Source organism: Neoarius graeffei, chromosome 24, assembly GCF_027579695.1.
Source record: "Neoarius graeffei isolate fNeoGra1 chromosome 24, fNeoGra1.pri, whole genome shotgun sequence".
In the NCBI taxonomy this organism is placed as follows: Eukaryota; Metazoa; Chordata; class Actinopteri; order Siluriformes; family Ariidae; genus Neoarius; species Neoarius graeffei.
The window spans coordinates 58643945-58663492 of NC_083592.1; the positions used below are offsets into that span (position 1 = coordinate 58643945).

Here is a 19548-nt window from a genome sequence, read left to right on the forward strand (position 1 = left end):
GTTTAGGAGGAAATCGGACACCCTGGGCAGGAGGATCAATCGCTCCTGTCTGACAGCCAATCACATGGACCTGTCACTTCACCACGTCGTGGCTAATGCTCATACAGTTTCTATACGACTGCCTCTGCGTGCGTAAATTAAATTGTTGCTCGTCGGCAGAATCATGGCTCTGGGTCACACACTTACACAAAACATGACTTTATTGCTTTGTCGCTTGCGAGTGTGAACGCAGGGTTACACTGAGAGTGAGTGTTAGCCCAGTTCTGCCTAGCGTTGGTGTGCTTTTGTGGTTTTTGTGTGTGTGTGTGTGTGTGTGTGTTAGCTGGTTAGCATGTGCGTTAGCTGGTTAGAGTGTGTGCTAGCTGGTGTTTGTATGTGATGGGACTCGATCCCTCACCAAACAGCTGATGAAGTCATGAAACGAGGTTGAAGGCGGCGAGGAGAAGTCGACACGTCGAGAACAGAACTGGAACGGTTTGAAAAGCGTTGCATTTTCATAATTACTTTAAAATGTTGTATGTGTGAGTTGATCAGTCTGTAACCGTGGTTACTCTGTCCGTAACTCCAGCAGCCGTCTGTCTGTGCAAACGGTGTGCGTCCCTCAGAGCTTCCTCTTCAAACATTAACTCCTCAAGATCACCGTTTTCACGTCTTCGCCATCTTGTCTAACAGCCTGCTGAGGAAAAAGTGTCTCCGGGCCGAGCGCACGTGTACACACACACACACACACACACACACACACAGACAGAGCGCCGTGAGCAGGCTGACCGTGGAGGCAGAGAGGAGGCAGTGTGGTGTTCCTCAGCTCCTCAGTGTTTGGGGTGTTTAATCCAGTTCCGAATCATCCACTTCTGACCCGAGCAGCGCTGCATCACCAACCGCAGCCCAAAACTCGCCTCCTTCGACATCTCCACCTCCAGACAGCGCCCAGTGTCTCTGTTTATAATCGGCCCATTCTGGAAAACCAGTGACGATAAACAGTGTGAAACATTTAGTTTATCTGATCGGTTTCTATTTTTCTATTTATTTGGCTGTCTGTGTTTTTTTCCGTCTTTCTCCCTGAGTTTCTGTCTGTGTGTCTGCATCCTGTTCTGTCTGCTTCTGTCGCTTTACATTTCTGTCTGTCTGGTTCGCTGTCTGTCTCTTTTTCTGTCCACACGCATCTGTCTGATTTTCTGTCTTTCTGCCTGTATCTGGGTCTGTCTGTCCACGACTTGGTCTGTCTGATTCTGTCTGTCACTTCCTGCTTTCTTGTATTTCTATCTGTCTGTCTGCATCTGTGTCGGTAGTTCTGTCTGTCTCTCTGCATCTGTCTGTCTGTGATTCTGTCTTTCTGTGTTCAATTCTGTCTGTCTGCATTCGTTTCTGTCTGTGTTATATTTTCTGGTAGTACATAAAATTGGACAATATGGAAACATATCAATATCACAGTATAATAATATCATGGTTCACTGGTGATAATGTGGTTATCGTCGGCTGTCCTGAAATTCATATCTAACACTGTAATCATTTAATTTTTGCTCATCATTAAATAATGATTCTTTGTAACTTTGTAAATGCTTTATAAATACAATATTTTAACAAGCTTTTCTGCATAATACTGCTCCACTAAATATTGCGATACATAATCACATAAACACGTATGAATGAAAATTATTCAGTGTGATATTTTTGCCGTATCACACACCCTTTACATTAAACCCAGCTGTAGACTGAACTGTGCAGGACATTAAAGGCTGTAAATAATTCACTGTACCTGTGTGAAATCCCAAAGTCTCTGCGAGGATCGCGACACTACGTCACATTTCTTTAAGCTGGGTATTCGACCCCGCCCATCATCAATCAGACATTTAGTGTCTGGTAAAAACGTGGTGGAGCCCAGGGGTCCTAACTGCAGCAGGCCCTCTGTGGAGTACCGAGCTAACTGAAAGAGAACATCAGAGAAAATCAAATGTATGAACTTCACACTGGTTAACAAAAGTAAAAAAACACCATGATTTGACCTGAGGCGATTTCTTTTACAAACAACCAAAGAAGAACAAAACAGCGTTCCACTGTGAAGCTCATGAAGCCACAACGCTCTGAGCTCTTCACATTCATTACTGAACTGAATAAACATTTATTTATCCCCAAGGAGGCAATTAGTGGCTGCACATATTGATTCTCATCATCTAAACAGCAGAATAGACGCAACATCCATCACATTAACAACCATCTAGTGGACACTTTATCCTGAGAAGTGCACAGAGAATCTGAAAGGTCCTGAATCAGTTCTTTTCCAAATCATCTTTTGGCCAATCAGGTCAGAGCTCAGGGGCAAGAGAAAATAACCAACACAGAGTGAAACATTACAGAACCCAATGCAACCTGCTGAGAGGTAAATGTTTCCATGGTGATAGAAACATGTTGCACAGATAACACACAACCTTTACACTCACTGGCCACTTTATTAGGAACACCCCTACATCCACCTGCTGTCAGTTTCCTGCAGTTCTGTAATCAGCCGATCCCTCCACAGCAGCTCGATGCATCAAATCCCACAGATACAAATCAAGAGCTTCAGTTAATGTTCACAATGTTCAAACATCAGAACGGGAAAAACTGTGATCTCACAGTGTGACTTTCTCTCACTGTGGTCTGGGTGTTGGTTTGAGCCAGATGGACTGGTTTGAGTGTTTCAGAAGCTGCTGATCTCCTGGGGTTTTCACACACAACAGTCTCTAGAGTTTACACAGAATGGTGCAGAAAACAAAAAACACTGAGTGAGTGAGCGACAGTTCTGTGGGTGGAAACAAACGCCTTGTTGATAAGAGAGGGTCAGAGGGAAATGGACAGATTGGTTCGAGGTTTTTAGCCAGGATGGATATAGTAACTCATATAATCACTCTTTACAACCGTGGTGAGCAGAAAAGCATCTCAGCATGAAACAGAAAACAGAAGAACACATTGGGTTCCACTCCTGCAGCCAAGAACAGGGATCTGAGAACCAACAACAAGTTCCTATTAAAGTGGCCGGGGAGTGTGTGTTCGGTGTTACTTACATTGAGTTTGTTGACTCAAATCAGATGATTTGTTAAGAATCATTCCCTGTGGCTGTCCAGCTGAATAAATTGCTTACCTGAGTCAGTGTAATTTAACCACGCCCCTCTCTATCACTACGCCATTTACATACCCTCTGATTCGAATAGCAGAGCAGTAGAAGTGAGACTGGTTCAGCTCTGATTAGTTTCTTGTAAAGCCTCTAGACTTATTGTACAATCTTGTTATTAAGCGCAAGCTGTTTTCCTTTTTTCCCCTCAAATTTCTTGTTTTCTAGTTCTGTGAACGTCCTGATTTAATCTCTCACCTGTTTTCCAGTGTTAGGGTTATGGATCACTCTGGGTTAATGTCGCCTGCCTGTGTTCTGACCCCTGCTATGGACTCTGAGAATGATTCCAAAATACACAACATGCTGATTGATTATTAGCTTGCACCACTCTTTTTTAAATTGCACCATCTGTTTCACATGTGAAACACAGACGTGGCCCGACTGTTTGTAAGAACATTTCTATTTTTATATATCCATTCATCCATCCATCCGTTATCTGTAGCCGCTTTATCCTTCTACAGGGTCGCAGGCGAGCTGGATCCTATCCCAGCTGACTACGGGCGAAAGGCGGGGTTCACCCTGGACAAGTCGCCAGGTCATCACAGGGCTGACACATAGACACAGACAACCATTCACACTCACATTCACACCTACGCTCAATTTAGAGTCACCAGTTAACCTAACCTGCATGTCTTTGGACTGTGGGGGAAACCGGAGCACCCGGAGGAAACCCACGCGGACACGGGGAGAACATGCAAACTCCACACAGAAAGGCCCTCGCCGGCCACGGGGCTCGAACCCAGGACCTTCTTGCTGTGGGGCAACAGCGCTAACCACTACACCACCGTGCATATATATATATATATATATAAAACTAGTCATCATTAATTCGCTTGACTGAACACTAGATTATCTTGAGGCTCACTCACAACCTGCCGTATGCGCTACTATGGGCGGTCTATGGTAAAAAATTTGGCAAACCCGTGCTTGAGACTGGCGCGACACTCGCGTGTGTTCAGTGCCATAGAAGGTCGCAGACTGGCTGTGCAGACTTTTGGTCCTGCACATGCAAATTCTACGGGTCTTGCGAAAAATCAAGAAAGCGTACACTACGTACGGGACCCGTACTCCTTTTGTACGCCTGAACCAAGTCAGCAGCGCGGCTAGTAGGGGCTTTGCGATGACAGTAAGACGCACGAGTGATGCACGGTCATTGTACGAGTGACGTGCCTCAGAAGTACTACACAAGTTTTCCACATTTGCTATTTGTGTGGCCCCCAAGACAGAAGTACATCTCACTTTCTACCCCTATGTATGGCGTGCATGCAGCGCATGCGACCCGCACGTGACATGAGGGGCAAGACTCTGGGTATGTATATTGGGGAGGAACCAAGGAACCGATCATGTAATGTGTAGCATTGTAGAAGGGAAGAAGATGGCTGTCGCCATCCTGCTGCAGCGACTGAGGGAGTTGGACCCTTATAGGCAGATGATAGAAGCTGAGGAGCAGCATGAAGCGATATTGTTCTTCAGCCAAAAGACAGATGCAGAATACTGCAGACACGCTGGTTTTATACCCACTCCTGGCTTGTGTCACACGCAAGTCATGAGTGATTGTCACGTGCTAATCACGTGCACCACACATGCTTCACAAGTGCGGCCCGTACTCCTAGCGCAGGAAACTGGTAAAATGCATGTCACACGCACTCCACACTCACGTGCGTCAGATATACGCTTTCCATGGGCTAATGGCACAATTCTTCCCACGCCTCGAGGAAGTCAGGCGTGCAACCTGTACTTGACAAGTACTTTGCCCGTACTCCTCCCCCAAACTTTCCCCCGGGTTCACCGCGACCCTGCGGCACGGCTGTGAGCTACTAAACCCTGCGACCTGTGCGTGTCCAAAACACTTACAGCGGGTTGTGAGTGTGGCATTACAAGAATCAGGAATTGGAAGAGATTTGGACACAGTGACAAGACAAAGCAAAATATAAAAAAGTGTTAAATAAAACACTCCAGTGCTCGCACTAAACTGAGCTGAGTGAAAATGAAGACACTAGCCAGACTCGAGTAACGTCTTTACATGTGACAAGAGAACAAAGCTCAGCGCTGAATGGTAGCCAAACACTTATCCTTTTTTTTATCAATGGTGCAAACACAATACTTCATCAACAGAGACATCACGGGAGACTGTCATAGTTTGGAACTGAACCGTGCAAGTTTCCTCTTTTTAACCACATTAATCAGACTTCTGTTTACGAATAACATGGGAATGCGGAAGCAGATTGGATCTTTGACCTTCTTGATGAGCTAGCTAATGAATTTATGATTCGTTCACGCTTGGATTAGCGAGTGCATTAAGTCACTGAGCTAACTTTAGTCTAGTTATGGAAAAATGTGTTTTATAAAAAAAAAGGAATATGATTTAGCACAACACTGATGGCCTTTCACACATCATACCTGCTCATATTTATTATATTATATGCATGATTGGCTTTGAATAAAAACAATTTAAAATAAATCATCACCAATGCGACATGTTTTTTTTTGTTATTAAACTTTTTATCGAAGAAAAGAAATGGAAAAAAACAGGTTATACATGTTGCTCTTGATTTTGTATACATATCATCATGTCTTATCATCAAACAGAATAAGAAGAGAGAAATAAATTAAAAAAAATAAGTAAAGGGAAAAAAGAGGAAAGGCTCACATCTTTACAAAAGCACCCTCCTCTCTATCACAGTAATCCTGGACTTCTATGAATTAGTCGGCAGTTTTGGGATTCAGATAGTGAGAAATAATAAATGATAACTTGAAAAACAAAAACAAATGAAAATAAAATAGATAAACATAAACAATAGCCGCTGAAATGTAAATGAATACAGTGGTGCTTGAAAGTTTGTGAACCCTTTAGAATTTTCTATATTTCTGCATAAATATGACCTAAAACATCATCAGATTTTCACACAAGTCCTAAAAGTAGATAAAGAGAACCCAGTTAAACAAATGAGACAAAAATATTATACTTGGTCATTTATTTATTGAGGAAAATGATCCAATATTGCATATCTGTGAGTGGCAAAAGTATGTGACCCTCTAGGATTCGCAGTTAATTTGAAGGTGAAATTAGAGTCAGGTGTTTTCAATCAATGGGATGACAATCAGGTGTGAGTGGGCACCCTGTTTTATTTAAAGAACAGGGATCTATCAAAGTCTGATCTTCACAACACATGTTTGTGGAAGTGTATCATGGCACGAACAAAGGAGATTTCTGAGGACCTCAGAAAAAGCGTTGTTGATGCTCATCAGGCTGGAAAAGGTTACAAAACCATCTCTAAAGAGTTTGGACTCCACCAATCCACAGTCAGACAGATTGTGTACAAATGGAGGAAATTCAGGGCCATTGTTACCCTCCCCAGGAGTGGTCGACCAACAAAGATCACTCCAAGAGTAAGGTGTGTAATAGTTAGCGAGGTTGCAAAGGACCCCAGGGTAACTTCTAAGCAACTGAAGGCCTCTCTCACATTGGCTAATGTTAATGTTCATGAGTCCACCATCAGGAGAACACTGAACAACAATGGTGTGCATGGCAGGGTTGCAAGGAGAAAGCCACTGCTCTCCAAAAAGAACATTGCTGCTCGTCTGCAGTTTGCTAAAGATCATGTGGACAAGCCAGAAGGCTATTGGAAAAATGCTTTGTGGACGGACGAGACCAAAATAGAACTTTTTGGTTTAAATGCGAAGCGTCACGTTTGGAGAAAGGAAAACACTGCATTCCAGGATAAGAACCTTATCCCATCTGTGAAACATGGTGGTGGTAGTATCATGGTTTGGGCCTGTTTTGCTGCATCTGGGCCAGGACGGCTTGCCATCATTGATGGAACAATGAATTCTGAATTATACCAGCGAATTCTAAAGGAAAATGTCAGGACATCTGTCCATGAACTGAATCTCAAGAGAAGGTGGGTCATGCAGCAAGACAACAACCCTAAGCACACAAGTCGTTCTACCAAAGAATGGTTAAAGAAGAATAAAGTGAATGTTTTGGAATGGCCAAGTCAAAGTCCTGACCTTAATCCAATGGAAATGTTGTGGAAGGACCTGAAGCAAGCAGTTCATGTGAGGAAACCCACCAACATCCCAGAGTTGAAGCTGTTCTGTATGGAGGAACGGGCTAAAATTCCTCCAAGCCGGTGTGCAGGGCTGATCAACAGTTACCGCAAACGTTTAGTTGCAGTTATTGCTGCACAAGGGGGTCACACCAGATACTGAAAGCAAAGGTTCACATACTTTTGCCACTCGTAATACTGGATCATTTTCCTCAATAAATAAATGACCAAGTATAATATTTTTGTCTCATTTGTTTAACTGGGTTCTCTTTATCTACTTTTAGGACTTGTGTGAAAATCTGATGATGTTTTAGGTCATATTTATACAGAAATATAGAAAATACTAAAGGGTTCACAAACTTTCAAGCACCACTGTATATAGTATTCATATATAGTATGACTATATAGAAGTAGAAATATCTTCACTATACCCAAATTAATCTGTCACATCTCTTCATTTCTCATTATTTTCTCTAAGTAATGTCTAAGTTGCAAAAATCTATAGAAATCCTGATTGGTTAAATCGAATCGATTTTTAAGATCTTGGAATTGTAGCAGTGTGCCCCCTCATAGAGGTCACTGTGTTTTGTTAACCCTTTATCGGCCCACTGTTTAAATCTTGCGTCCATTCTGTTTGGTAAGAAATCGGAGTCCTATCCTATCCATCTCATAATCCAATATGGTTCTTTGGCCTTGTTTTCACTGACTACCCTGTGCCAAATCCTAAGTGATATTTTTATCCACGGATTTGTGTCTTTTAGGCAAGTAACCAACCCACTGTCCCCTATAATTGCTTGTAATGGAATATCACTAGATATCTGACATTCTATCCCTTTCCACTTGGCTTTATAGGAAAGATTGCAAATGTTAACCAAAATTTTTATCCGCACCGCTTGGTAATAATTTTGAATATTCGGGAGGGAGAGGCCTCCTTTGCCTCTTGTTAGTTGAAGAGTCTTATAGCGGATGCTTGCCCTCGTCCCCTGCCAAATGAATTGTGATATTAATTTGTCTAATTCTTGAAATGTTCCCTTTGGAAGTTCTGTTGGTATATTTTGGAACAGATGTAATAGTCTGGGTAACACATTCATTTTTATTGCTTCCACCCTCTGTCCAATCCTAGAAAGGGCACTAGAGTCCATCTAGTCAAATCAGATTTAATTTTGGAAAGTAGGGGGTCGTAGTTCTCTGATTTAATCCTGCTCAGGTCTTTTGGAATATTCACACCTAAGTATTTAATTGATTTTGATTCCCAACTCACTTTAAATTCCTCTCTAATCAATTGGCTAGGAGAATAATTAAATGTCAGGATTTGGGATTTGTGGGTGTTTAGTTTGTAGCCTGATAATAGACTGTATTCCCTCAGGGTTGCGAGCCATTCTGGAAGAGAAGTGGATGTCCCAAGTATATCAAGATATCATCTGCGAACAGGGCAATTTTATGTTCTTCTTGTGACACCATGATCCCCTTTATCTTCTCATTCTGTCTTATCCACTGACTCAGAGGCTCTATAAAGATGGCGAATAAGAACGGAGAGACAGGACAGCCCTGTCGACATCCCCTTTCCAAATCAGAATTATTTGATGATCCTCCATTAATCCGAATTTTGGCTGTTGGTTTATAGTGTAAAGCTCATATTGTCCTAACGAAATCATCGTGGAACTGGAATCTCTCTAGTATCTTATATAAGAGAGACCAATCAACAGAGTCGAATGCCTTCTCTGCATCTAACCCTAACAAGACAGCCTCTAAATTGTTGTTGTTTATATGGTTAATTACATGCAATGTCCTAACGTTGTCCTGTGTTTGCCTGTCTAATGAAACCTGTTTGATCCAACTGTATAATATCTGGGAGTATTGTTTCTAAACGTTTTGCTAGAATTGATGTGAAGAGTTTGTAATCCTGATTCAACAGACTAACTGGGCGGTAATTGGAGCAATCTGCCCTATCTTTCCCCTCTTTTGGTATAACAGTTATGATCGTTTCTCTCCAAGATGGAGGGATCTCTCCTTTCTTAAGGACCCAGTTGAATGTTCTCAGTAACAATGGAGATAGAGAATCACTAAAAGTCTTATACCACTCTGCTGTAAATCCATCGGAACCTGGAGACTTATCAGGCTTGAGTCTACAGATCGCCTTTTGCAGTTCCCCTATAGTCACATTGGCCAATAGGACTTTATTCTGGTCTTCTGTAATTGTTGGGAGGTTACGGTAAGTGGTGCAAGCAGAGATTCAGGTGATTTGTCCCCCTTATGGGCCATCCGGGCATATAGGCTTTTGTAGTATCTTTCAAAACAACTATGAATGTCCTGAAAGTCATATTTCATTTGTTTAGTTACTGGGTGTGGCAGCGGGGGCGTGGTCAAGCGCCGGTCTGTGACAGGAGGGCGGAGTTGGGGAAGGTAAGTGGCAGAATCGCTACACCTGAGTGTGATTAACCTATGTTTTGTGGGTGTTCTCCCCAGTAAACCGCGCCCTACTTAAGGAGGGAGAGTGAGAGCGGAGGGGAGTGATTGAGAGGAGACTACAGTCTGCGTGTGCGCGAGTCAGTCTCCGAATGTTTAAGTTAAATGTTAGACTGAAAAGTTTGGCAATAAAAAGTCGTTTTGCATCCTGATCTCTGTCCTGCCGTCTTCTGTGCTCCACCCACACATTGAACTCGCTACACTGGGTTTTTAATTTTATGTACTACTCTCTCTGCTTGTTGTTTTCTTAATTTGTATGCCAAGATTTTAGCTGATTTACTGCCTACTTCATAATACCTTTGTTTCAAAAAGGTTAGTTTTTTCTGAATGTCTGCCTCATAAATTTCTTTTATCTGATTTTTAATTCCCCTAATTTTCTGAGTAATGTCCAACTGGGTATCTTTTTATGTTTTTTTCTAACTTTCCTAACTCTTTTTCTATCTAGTTTATCCATTTTTCCCTGTCTGAGCTTCTTTTGTAATGCCACTTTCGCAATGATTTTCCCTCTCAAAACAGCCTTGCCTGCATCCCATACCATAAGTGGGGACACGTCCCCATTATCGTTTTCTGACAGGTATAACTGAATTTCCTCTTGAAGTTCCTCCTTTGTTTTGCCCTTAAGTGCATTGAAGTTAAGCCTCCAGGAGAAAGTGTTTTTGCTATTTTTTAGATTTAAATCTAGGTAAACCGGACTGTGGTCCGACAAGTCCATTATTCCAATTTTGCATGACCTTACCAAACTGATATCTTTACTGTACATAAAAAATAATCAATCCTTGAGTAAGTTTTGTGCAGTGAGGAATAAAAAGTATAGTCTCTGTAGGATTGAACTCCCTCCATACATCACAAATACCCATCTCTCTTATCATCCTTCTCACCTTTTTGCCTACTGCGTTATTCTGAGTCTGGGTTAATCTTGACACATCCCACTTTGGATTCAGTCTCAGATTAAAGTCACCACCACAAATCACCATTCCCTGGGCTTCTGTAATCATTAGATCAAAAATGTGTCTATAGAACCCCCACGTCGCACCTGGAGGTGCATATACATTTAAGAGAGTGACTTCTGATCCTTCTACTTTTCCTACAACCATATTGTACCTTCCTTCCTTGTCCGTGATTTCTGTTATCTTTTCAAAAATGACCCTTGTTGATCTCAGTGTTGCCACCCCCTTCTGTGTCCCGTTTTATAGGATGCTGAATAAACCTGATTAATGCCCTGCCTTTTCAGTTTAGCATGCTCGGAGTCAGTTAAGTGGGTCTCTTGCAGAAATATTACATCTACCTTGTCTTTTTTCATTTTGCCCAGAATTTTACTTCTTTTTACCGGGTTAAGTACACCCTTCACATTATAAGAAGCCAACCTAAGTGGAACTTTATAGCTTTCCATTGTAGATCCAAGTGCTGCCTTTAATCCTAATGCCCCCCCTCCACTCAAACTCTGTAAAAACATAAACACAATAAAGAACAGGAATAGAACAGTCCCGTGAAAACGTGAACTTAGTACATTTTACCAATGTCTCAGGTTGAACTTCCTGTTTTGAGGTCTTGTTTGTAACCCTGAAGGAGCCGAGATCTTTTGCCGGCTCGGAGGGAAAGCCTTCATATATCCTTAGGTGTGGAGGGCCCTCCTTAAAGTTTTCAAAGTGATCCATGCTTTTAGCTTAGTCAGACCTTCCCCGATCAGACAAATTATATTATTAATGTCATTAACGTAGCCCGAACGCCTTCCGTAGTGGTGGTTTATTAATAGTTTGTTCCATAGTCATTACTATTATGCCTCCTTACCGTGGAGAATCCGCGCCAAGACAAAACAAGTTCACTGGTCAGCCCGTCTGAAAACGTCCAGTCTCCTTTTGAAACCATCCCGCTGCGCCTCTGGCTGCTGCTCTCCTCCTCTCGGGGACCGGATTTTGTGCCACATCAGATTCTTAATTCTGTCAGCCCAGCTTGTCGGTGGTTTGTATACCGTCACGGACAGACCTCTCTTCACCACGTCCTTGGTAGCCTCCTCTGCCGAGTTGTAGAGGCATGTCTCTCCCTCGTAAAACACTCTCATTCTGGCTGGGAAAGGAGTTTGGAACCGTATGTCTCAGCACCTTCTTCGCCTCCGCATATTCCCGGCGCTTCCTGAGGGTCTCTGGTGCGTAGTCGTGATCCACAAAAACTCTTCTCTCCTGATAGAAAACCCCTTTTTTCGCCATACCAGTTTCAGATTAGATTAGATAAAACTTTATTGAGCCCTTTTGGGGGGGCACGGTGGTGTAGTGGTTAGCGCTGTCGCCTCACAGCAAGAAGGTCCGGGTTCGAGCCCCGGGGCCGGCGAGGGCCTTTCTGTGCAGAGTTTGCATGTTCTCCCCGTGTCTGCGTGGGTTTCCTCCGGGTGCTCCGGTTTCCCCCACAGTCCAAAGACATGCAGGTTAGGTTAACTGGTGACTCTAAATTGAGCGTAGGTGTGAATGTGAGTGTGAATGGTTGTCTGTGTCTATGTGTCAGCCCTGTGATGACCTGGCGACTTGTCCAGGGTGAACCCCGCCTTTCACCCGTAGTCAGCTGGGATAGGCTCCAGCTCGCCTGCGACCCTGTAGAACAGGATAAAGCGGCTACAGATAATGAGATGAGATGAGATTGTCTGGAACCACATAATACCACACTGTACAAGAGAAACATGTTAACCCAGATAAAGCTGCTGCAATTTCTCTCATGTCCTATTGATATTTTATTGCTCCTCACTGCGACGCTCTTCTCTTACACCTTTCCACATCAAATATCACCGAGTACACCGAGTCCATTACTGTAAAGCCACTGTATTGTGCTCAATAATTCAGCTGAAAGATAATATTGCACTTGAGATGCTGAGATCAGGTGGCACGCCGTGGGAAATGTAGCTCATCCTATTGTGCGCTGTAGAGAAAGAAACAATCACTCAAAGCGAATCGACATAAACGCTGAAACAAAAAGCGTCTGTGGGGAATCGATTAGCTCTGAAACCCATCTGCTGGCACGTGCGTGGTATAACGAGGAGCCGCGACGGGATCAGCGGTCACTGTGCTTTCGTGACAAGATGTCATTATAACAATGGGAACGTATCAGGTGTGTAAAGGTATGGAGGGGATAACTGTAGTGGCTAATGGTTTATCATGACCTCCACATAATCCCCACTCATTACACTCCTAATTCCCAAACCAACATTAATCTGAGACCCGATACTGAGTTAAAATTATTTCATTTCACTCCTGATAACAAACTTTAGTGAAATAAAACACCCCCAGAATAACTACCATCACGAGGTAACTACACTTCAAAACTGGTTGTGTGATTTACGTGTTACGTCCTCGACTTCATACTTGCTTCATTCGCTGATTATATTAGAAAAGCAAGCTAACTGTAAAACGATGTCTACAGGCTTTTCATCATTTTTTTTTTTTTTGGTGGGAACTAACTGCAGGTAGGAACTAAAGTTGTGAGTAGGGAACTGAAGAAATGTCACACCACAGGAACTTACCAACACAATTTATAGGAGTTTTCCATAGAACCAAACAGTTCTAAGGACTCATTGAGAGGAACTACCTACTGGAGATCTCCCCTGAGAACAACACACCTTCAAGAACTTTTTTTCTGCTTGCACTCGCACCACCAGTAGGAACACTGAAGCGACGTAAGACGGTTTGCTAGCTAGTCTGGTTAACACCAGACCATATCACAAGTGAAATATGGTCTGGAATCCGCCTATTGAATTTCTCGTAGGGGAGGTGTGGTTTACGATTGTCAACGGCTGTTTATTGGACATTGTGAATGTCTATCATTTGGCGTATACGTAGCCCATGGCCAATCATGGCAGTTGTACCCGGTGACGTAGTTAGAGCAACGAAGAAGACGAAGAGGCGAAGAAGAGAAGGAAAGAGAAAGAGAAGGCAAAACAAAAATAGGAAAACAATGGCACTGAACGATTACTGCTGTTTGTGCAAGACAAATATGAGAGAAGCTGGTTTGGTTAGTTTGGTTCGTATCGCTCGCCGCCATGTTAAATGTGATCCGTAAACAGTCCCAAATAAACTACAAGCTTCCATTTGTCGAGTAGTACGCGTCACCGTCTTTCCACCCCTCCCCACTCTCTGATTGGCTCCCTAACTCAGGCGAGCCTTTAGACCATAGTTTCCATGCTGTCTTTTCAGATCGGAACGATTGTGCAAAGCAGCATGGGATTTCCCATGCTATTTGCTAGCACGGTATCAGCAAGAAAATGCTAGTGAAGATTTTTATATTTTGATTAGATGTGTCCAAATTGTGCTGTATCTCCTCCGTCATATATAATAAAGCCTGGACGTCACCGTCGGTCCGTTTGTCCGTGTTTTTTCCCCCCATTTTAAACACTAACATTAAGAGCTGCTGTTTACACGGCTAACGTTTTATGGGGATTATTGTGCTGGGAGAGAACCTATCCTGAAGTAGGAGCTAAAAACATCCCTCAAAATGGTGTTATAAGAACTTTGATAGTCCTCAGTTCCTGCAGTGCAGACACACGAAAAGGGAGGAACTTCCTCTAACAGTTCTAAGAACTATGAAAAAGTTCCTCCAGTCTGAAAGTTTCTTATATATGTTTTTTCTTAAATTTTTGTTTGTTTGTACGTACTGTATACACACACCACAGAGGACTGGAGGGTGTTAATGCCATCTACACTTTTTATGCTTCTACTCTCATTTGTTCAGCCGAGAGAGAGAGAGAGAGAGAGAAATGAAATGACGCTGTATCGTGTAACACAGGTCATTATTGTAATGTAATGTGCTGATACAAAGGGAATACACTTTAGCTGGAGTATTCCCCCCGGGGCAGGATTACACACTTCCATTACTGAGAGAGAGAGAGAGAGAGAGAGAGATTGACAGGCAGAGAGAAGGAGACAAACTGAGATAAAGACAGATGGAGAGAAAGGTGAAAAGAAAAGGACAGAGAGAGAAAGACAGCATGAGTGACAGACAGAGAGAAGGAAAGAGAAAAAGAGAGACAAACAAAGAGTTACAAAAAGAGATAGACAGGGACACAGACAGATATAAGAAGAGACGGACAAGAGGAAAAACAAACAGACAGATAGACAGACAAAACAAGAAAGACAATCTGACAGACAGAATGAGAGACGGGCAGACTGAGAAGGACACAGCGAAGCAGAAAGATGACAAGAGATATTTCTGTGCGTGTGTGTGTGTGTGTGTGTTCAGTGAATCGTGTCCCTAATGAATCAGCAGCAGTGTAAGAGCACAGTAAAGAGGAAATCAATGGTGCGAGTGCGACTCCAGCTCGTGTGCAGTGGAGTGATAAACACACTGAGGCCGTCTCATTCAGAGTAACGCTGACCTCAGACACACACTCAGCTCCGAGTCTCGGTTAGAGGTGTGTGTCGATACATCACTGGGACTACACAGCACTCTGAAACAGCGTAAACACAAACAAGTGTAAACTCCTTGGTCCTGAAGATGTCGCAAAACTTAAAGTTCCAGCTTCCCCTCTGACTGTTACACAGCGCTCACACTGACACTGGAGACTCCTTACAGAAACGTCACACACACATTTCTCCTTCACTGCAGAAAACTTCACACACATTTTTAATCCAGTTATTATCAGTAGAGCTTCTGCTGTACACGCCCCTGTGAATAAGCTGTTACTATAGAAACGATAACGTATCAGAATGAGCGTGTTAATGATATATAAACCTGCGCTACTGTCAGGGCTGCTGTTATAGAGAATTAATCAACACCTTCAACACTGACCAATCAGAGTCCAGAACTCTTACCTGAGACGACATGCCGTGACAGGGGTAAAGTATCGCTCTGTTATCATCCTCTGAGCCTTGATCCAGACAATAACCGCTCGCTTTACTGTTCCTCACCTGCACACACACACACACACACACACACACACGACGTACAGACAATCCATAATTCTCTTCTCCAAACTATAGAACTATAGCCATCATGAAAGTTTCTTCAAACATCACAGATGAAACTCCCTCATTGATCAAGGACTCATCAAACAATCATTCTGGAGCTAAAAATTATATTATTGTTTATAATTTTGTTTAAATTGTTCTGTGATTATTAAATTAACCAGCTAACATCATGATGCCACCTCACTTTTTTTTGTAAATTAAGCTCCACTTGCCAGAATTCATTGGCATGTGGAGGCCATATTGTTTACAAATCAACATGTTTTTGACGATTATTGACTCTGAGACTCTACTGAGTAATTTGACCACATTTATAAAAATTTGCTAATAATCTTTGAATTAGTTAAAAAATTAAGTTTAGCATATGATGCAAATCAGTCCAACATCTTCACATTGCAAATTAGTTTGCTACGAGCGTCTTAACTAGGAGAGTGTTCATTGTGCTGCTTGCTCTACCATTTAACGATGATCTCTGTGCTGATGCTTTTGGGAAACCCACCCCAGATTATTTTTTCTGTAGGACTCATAGTTCATGTGTGAGAGGTTAAAATGAAAAATGCTGCACAATAGTGCCACCATCAGACCAATTATATGGAATCAATTTTGTGCCAAAATGTTCATACGATACTTTTGAAATATCAAACAAAAACGACAAACCAAAATACAAAAAAAGAAAAAAAAGTCAATTTTTTTTAGACTGGCAAACAAATTATCCGTGTAATCGTGCAAAAATATCAGTCTATTACTCTTCAGAAACCTTTTATTTTTGTTCCGCGTCTTTCTCAGTTTTGTTTGACGTAATTTATTTTGGTTGCGATTCCAGCTTTCTCGTTTGCGCTCCCTGACTTTCTGCTGCAGTTTTGGCATAAACTTCACGTGTGGGCGGGCTGTCCAGGAATGCATTCCCATTGGCTAACTTGTGTTTGACTGACAGCTACGCTCAGCCATTCCCCCGGAGGCTGTTGCGGCCATTTGCTACTCGGATTCTGGCGGACTGTTTGACGAGTGGCCGATCCATTGACGGTAAACAAGGATGGAGTGGACTTCAGTGGCGACTATGATACTGAATTAATTCAACAAAGTGTAAATTCAATATCATAGTCGCCACTGAAGTCCACTCCATCCTTGTTTACCATCAATGGATCGCTCACTCATCAAACAGTCCGCCAGAATCCGAGTAGGGAATGGCTGAGCGTAGCTGTCAGTCAAACACAAGTTAGCCAATGGGAATGCATTCCTGGACAGCCCGCCCACACGGGAAGTTTGTGCCAAAACTGCGAGCAAAAAGTCAGGGAGCGCAAACGAGAAAGCTGGAATCGCAACCAAAATAAATTACAGCAAACAAAACTGAGAAAGACGCGGAACAAAAATAAAAGGTTTCTGAAGAGTAATAGACTGATATTTTGCATGATTACACGAATAATTTGTTTGCCAGTCTAAAAAAATTGACCTTTTTTTCTTTTTTTGTATTTTGATTTGTCGTTTTTGTTTGATATTTCAAAAGTATTGTATGAACATTTTGGCACAAAATTGATTCCATACAATTAGGCTCATCTCTCATACCTGAGTAGCAAGACGGGGGAGTAACTAAATCTTGTGTTTCTATGACTAAGTTTAGTTGAGAAGAAGAAGAAGCAGTTAATCTGATTGAAAACACTTAGCGTTTGGCCCCCTAATAATACTTATACATTATCTGTACCACATAACGCTGTTTTTCAGTCGCAGCAGTCATAATGTACATATATCAAAACAAACAAACAAACAAATAGAAAAGATGAGGCAAATACATGCAAATACTTCTTAGTGATTCTTACTAATACAAAGCTAGCAAAAAAATACTGTAAATGTCAAGTGGTTTCTGAGTACAGTATGGAGCGCATGCAATCAGACCTCTCTCTCACACACACACACACACACACACACACACACACACACACACACACGCTTTAAGTGAATAAGCGTGTCATTAAATGTGATTAGCGGGAAACTGGAGCAGACTGTGTTTCTATGGAAACCAGTGAGCTGTACTGTATGTTTCAGTGATGTACAGAAACAAAGCATCTGATACACTCAGTAATACACACACACACACACACACACACACACACACTGTGTGTGATGTGAATGCTAAACAGTATATACACAAATCATTCACGCAGATGGCTGTGGACAGGCGTTTATACCCTCGCGTATGAATAATGTTATTATGTTATTATAACGCAGGCATTAGACAGGCATCGGTGATCAGGTACACACTCTGCTCTGCTTCTAACTCATTTTTAAACCCTCACTTCTGTGATGGAGAGCAGCTGTGAGCCTGATCTCCCTCCACATCGCGGATATTGATTAAGAGTCAGAATGAAAGACAGCAGGGATTTGAGATAAATGTGATGGTTTATGTAAAGTGACAGTTTTTTTTCCACTCTCATTGTGCACAGTGTGGTGTGTTAACGCTCGCACCTCGCCGTACGTGATGGTGTTGTTGTAGATCCTCATCTCCGGGTAAACGTGCTGCAGGTACCAGCGGAAGCTCTTACACTTCAGTCTGTTCCTCAGTGCCACTCGCTCTGACACATCTCCGAAATCCACCCCGGGATTCTGTAGGACATGAAGAAGTCTACATCCTCACGCACTCTTTATAAACTCTGAAATCATGTGTGTTATTACTACAGAATTGTCTCTGTCACATTTTATACAAATATTACATTATAAAATATATTTTAATGATTTTTAATGGTACTTTCTCCAAGATGTCGTGGTTTTGCAAATGTCCATGCGACTGAAAATGTTTATTTCCGTCTGAGGCCACACCCCTTCACTGAAACTGACACTGATGGATACAGACAGCCAACCTCCTCCACTGAGACTGACAGAACAAAGGTCACGTCTCCTTCATTAGTAATGACACACAGAGGCCACACCTCCATCACTACAGCTCACGGGTATATAAAGGATATATAAAGAAGCCACACCCATATTCCTGGGACTGACAGAAACTACAACCCCAAATCAGAAAAAGTCGGGATGGTTTGTTGAAATTGAAATTAAAGCTGAAAACAGTGATTTGTAAATAATCTTTGCCCCGTATTACACTCACACCAATATAACAGCACATTATCTGATGTTTTACTTCATGAATTTTATTGTTTTTTTTCCATCCCAAAAATAAACCCTTATTTCAAAGTTGTTACACTAAAGCATTTCCCACTTTATAATGTGTATAATGTTCCCGTTCCTTCTCCCGACACTTAAAAGCTGTTTATGGACTGAAGACTCCGAGTGATGAAGTGTCTCAGGTGTTATTTTTGTCCCATTCTTCCTGTAAACAGGTCTGAAGGTGTGGAACAGTTCAGGGTCGTCACGGTCATATTTTTCATTTCTAAATTCTCCACACATTCTCTATTGGGGACAGAGGGGACACGCCCTCTTCTCCCACAGCCACGCCTTTGTAACGAGAGCAGAATGTGGTTTTGTGTCGTCTTGTTGAAATCTCCCTGGAAAAGACGTCGTCTTGAAGGCAGCAGATGTTGCTCCAAAATCTCAGTGGACTTTTCTGCATTAATGCTCCATCACAGAAGTGTAAGTTACCTTCACCAAGGGCACTGACCCAACGCCATACCATGACACACCCTGGCCTTTGGACTTGTTCCTGCTAACAGTCTGGATGGTCCTTTTTCTCTTTGGTCCAGAGCACACGGCGTCCATTTCTTCCAAAAAAGACCTGGAATACTGATTCGTCTGACCACAATACCCGTTCCCACTGTGTGATGGTCCATCCCAGGTGCGTCAGAGCCCAGAGAAGTCGACGGTGTTTCTGGACACAGTTAACATAAGGCTTCCTTTTTACACAGTAAAGTTTTAACTGGTGTTTGTGGATGTAACTCCGTATTGTAGCTTGATAAAGGTTTTCCAAAGTAATCCCGAGCCCATGTGGTTCTATCAG

The 19548-nt window shown here is 42.4% G+C and overlaps 1 protein-coding gene across 1 annotated transcript in view; it reads right to left on the reverse strand.

The window, feature by feature from the left end:
• Positions 1-286: 286 nt before the first annotated feature.
• galnt9 (polypeptide N-acetylgalactosaminyltransferase 9) overlaps positions 287-19548 on the reverse strand; it is a 156349-nt gene continuing 137087 nt past the window's right edge. The window contains exons 8-11 of the mRNA XM_060906832.1: positions 18066-18203; positions 15453-15548; positions 1757-1924; positions 287-956 (exon numbers count right to left, since the gene is read on the reverse strand). Of these exons, the coding sequence (XP_060762815.1) occupies positions 810-956; positions 1757-1924; positions 15453-15548; positions 18066-18203 (549 nt within the window). The 3' untranslated portion in view covers positions 287-809. The remainder of the gene's footprint in view (positions 957-1756; positions 1925-15452; positions 15549-18065; positions 18204-19548) is intronic.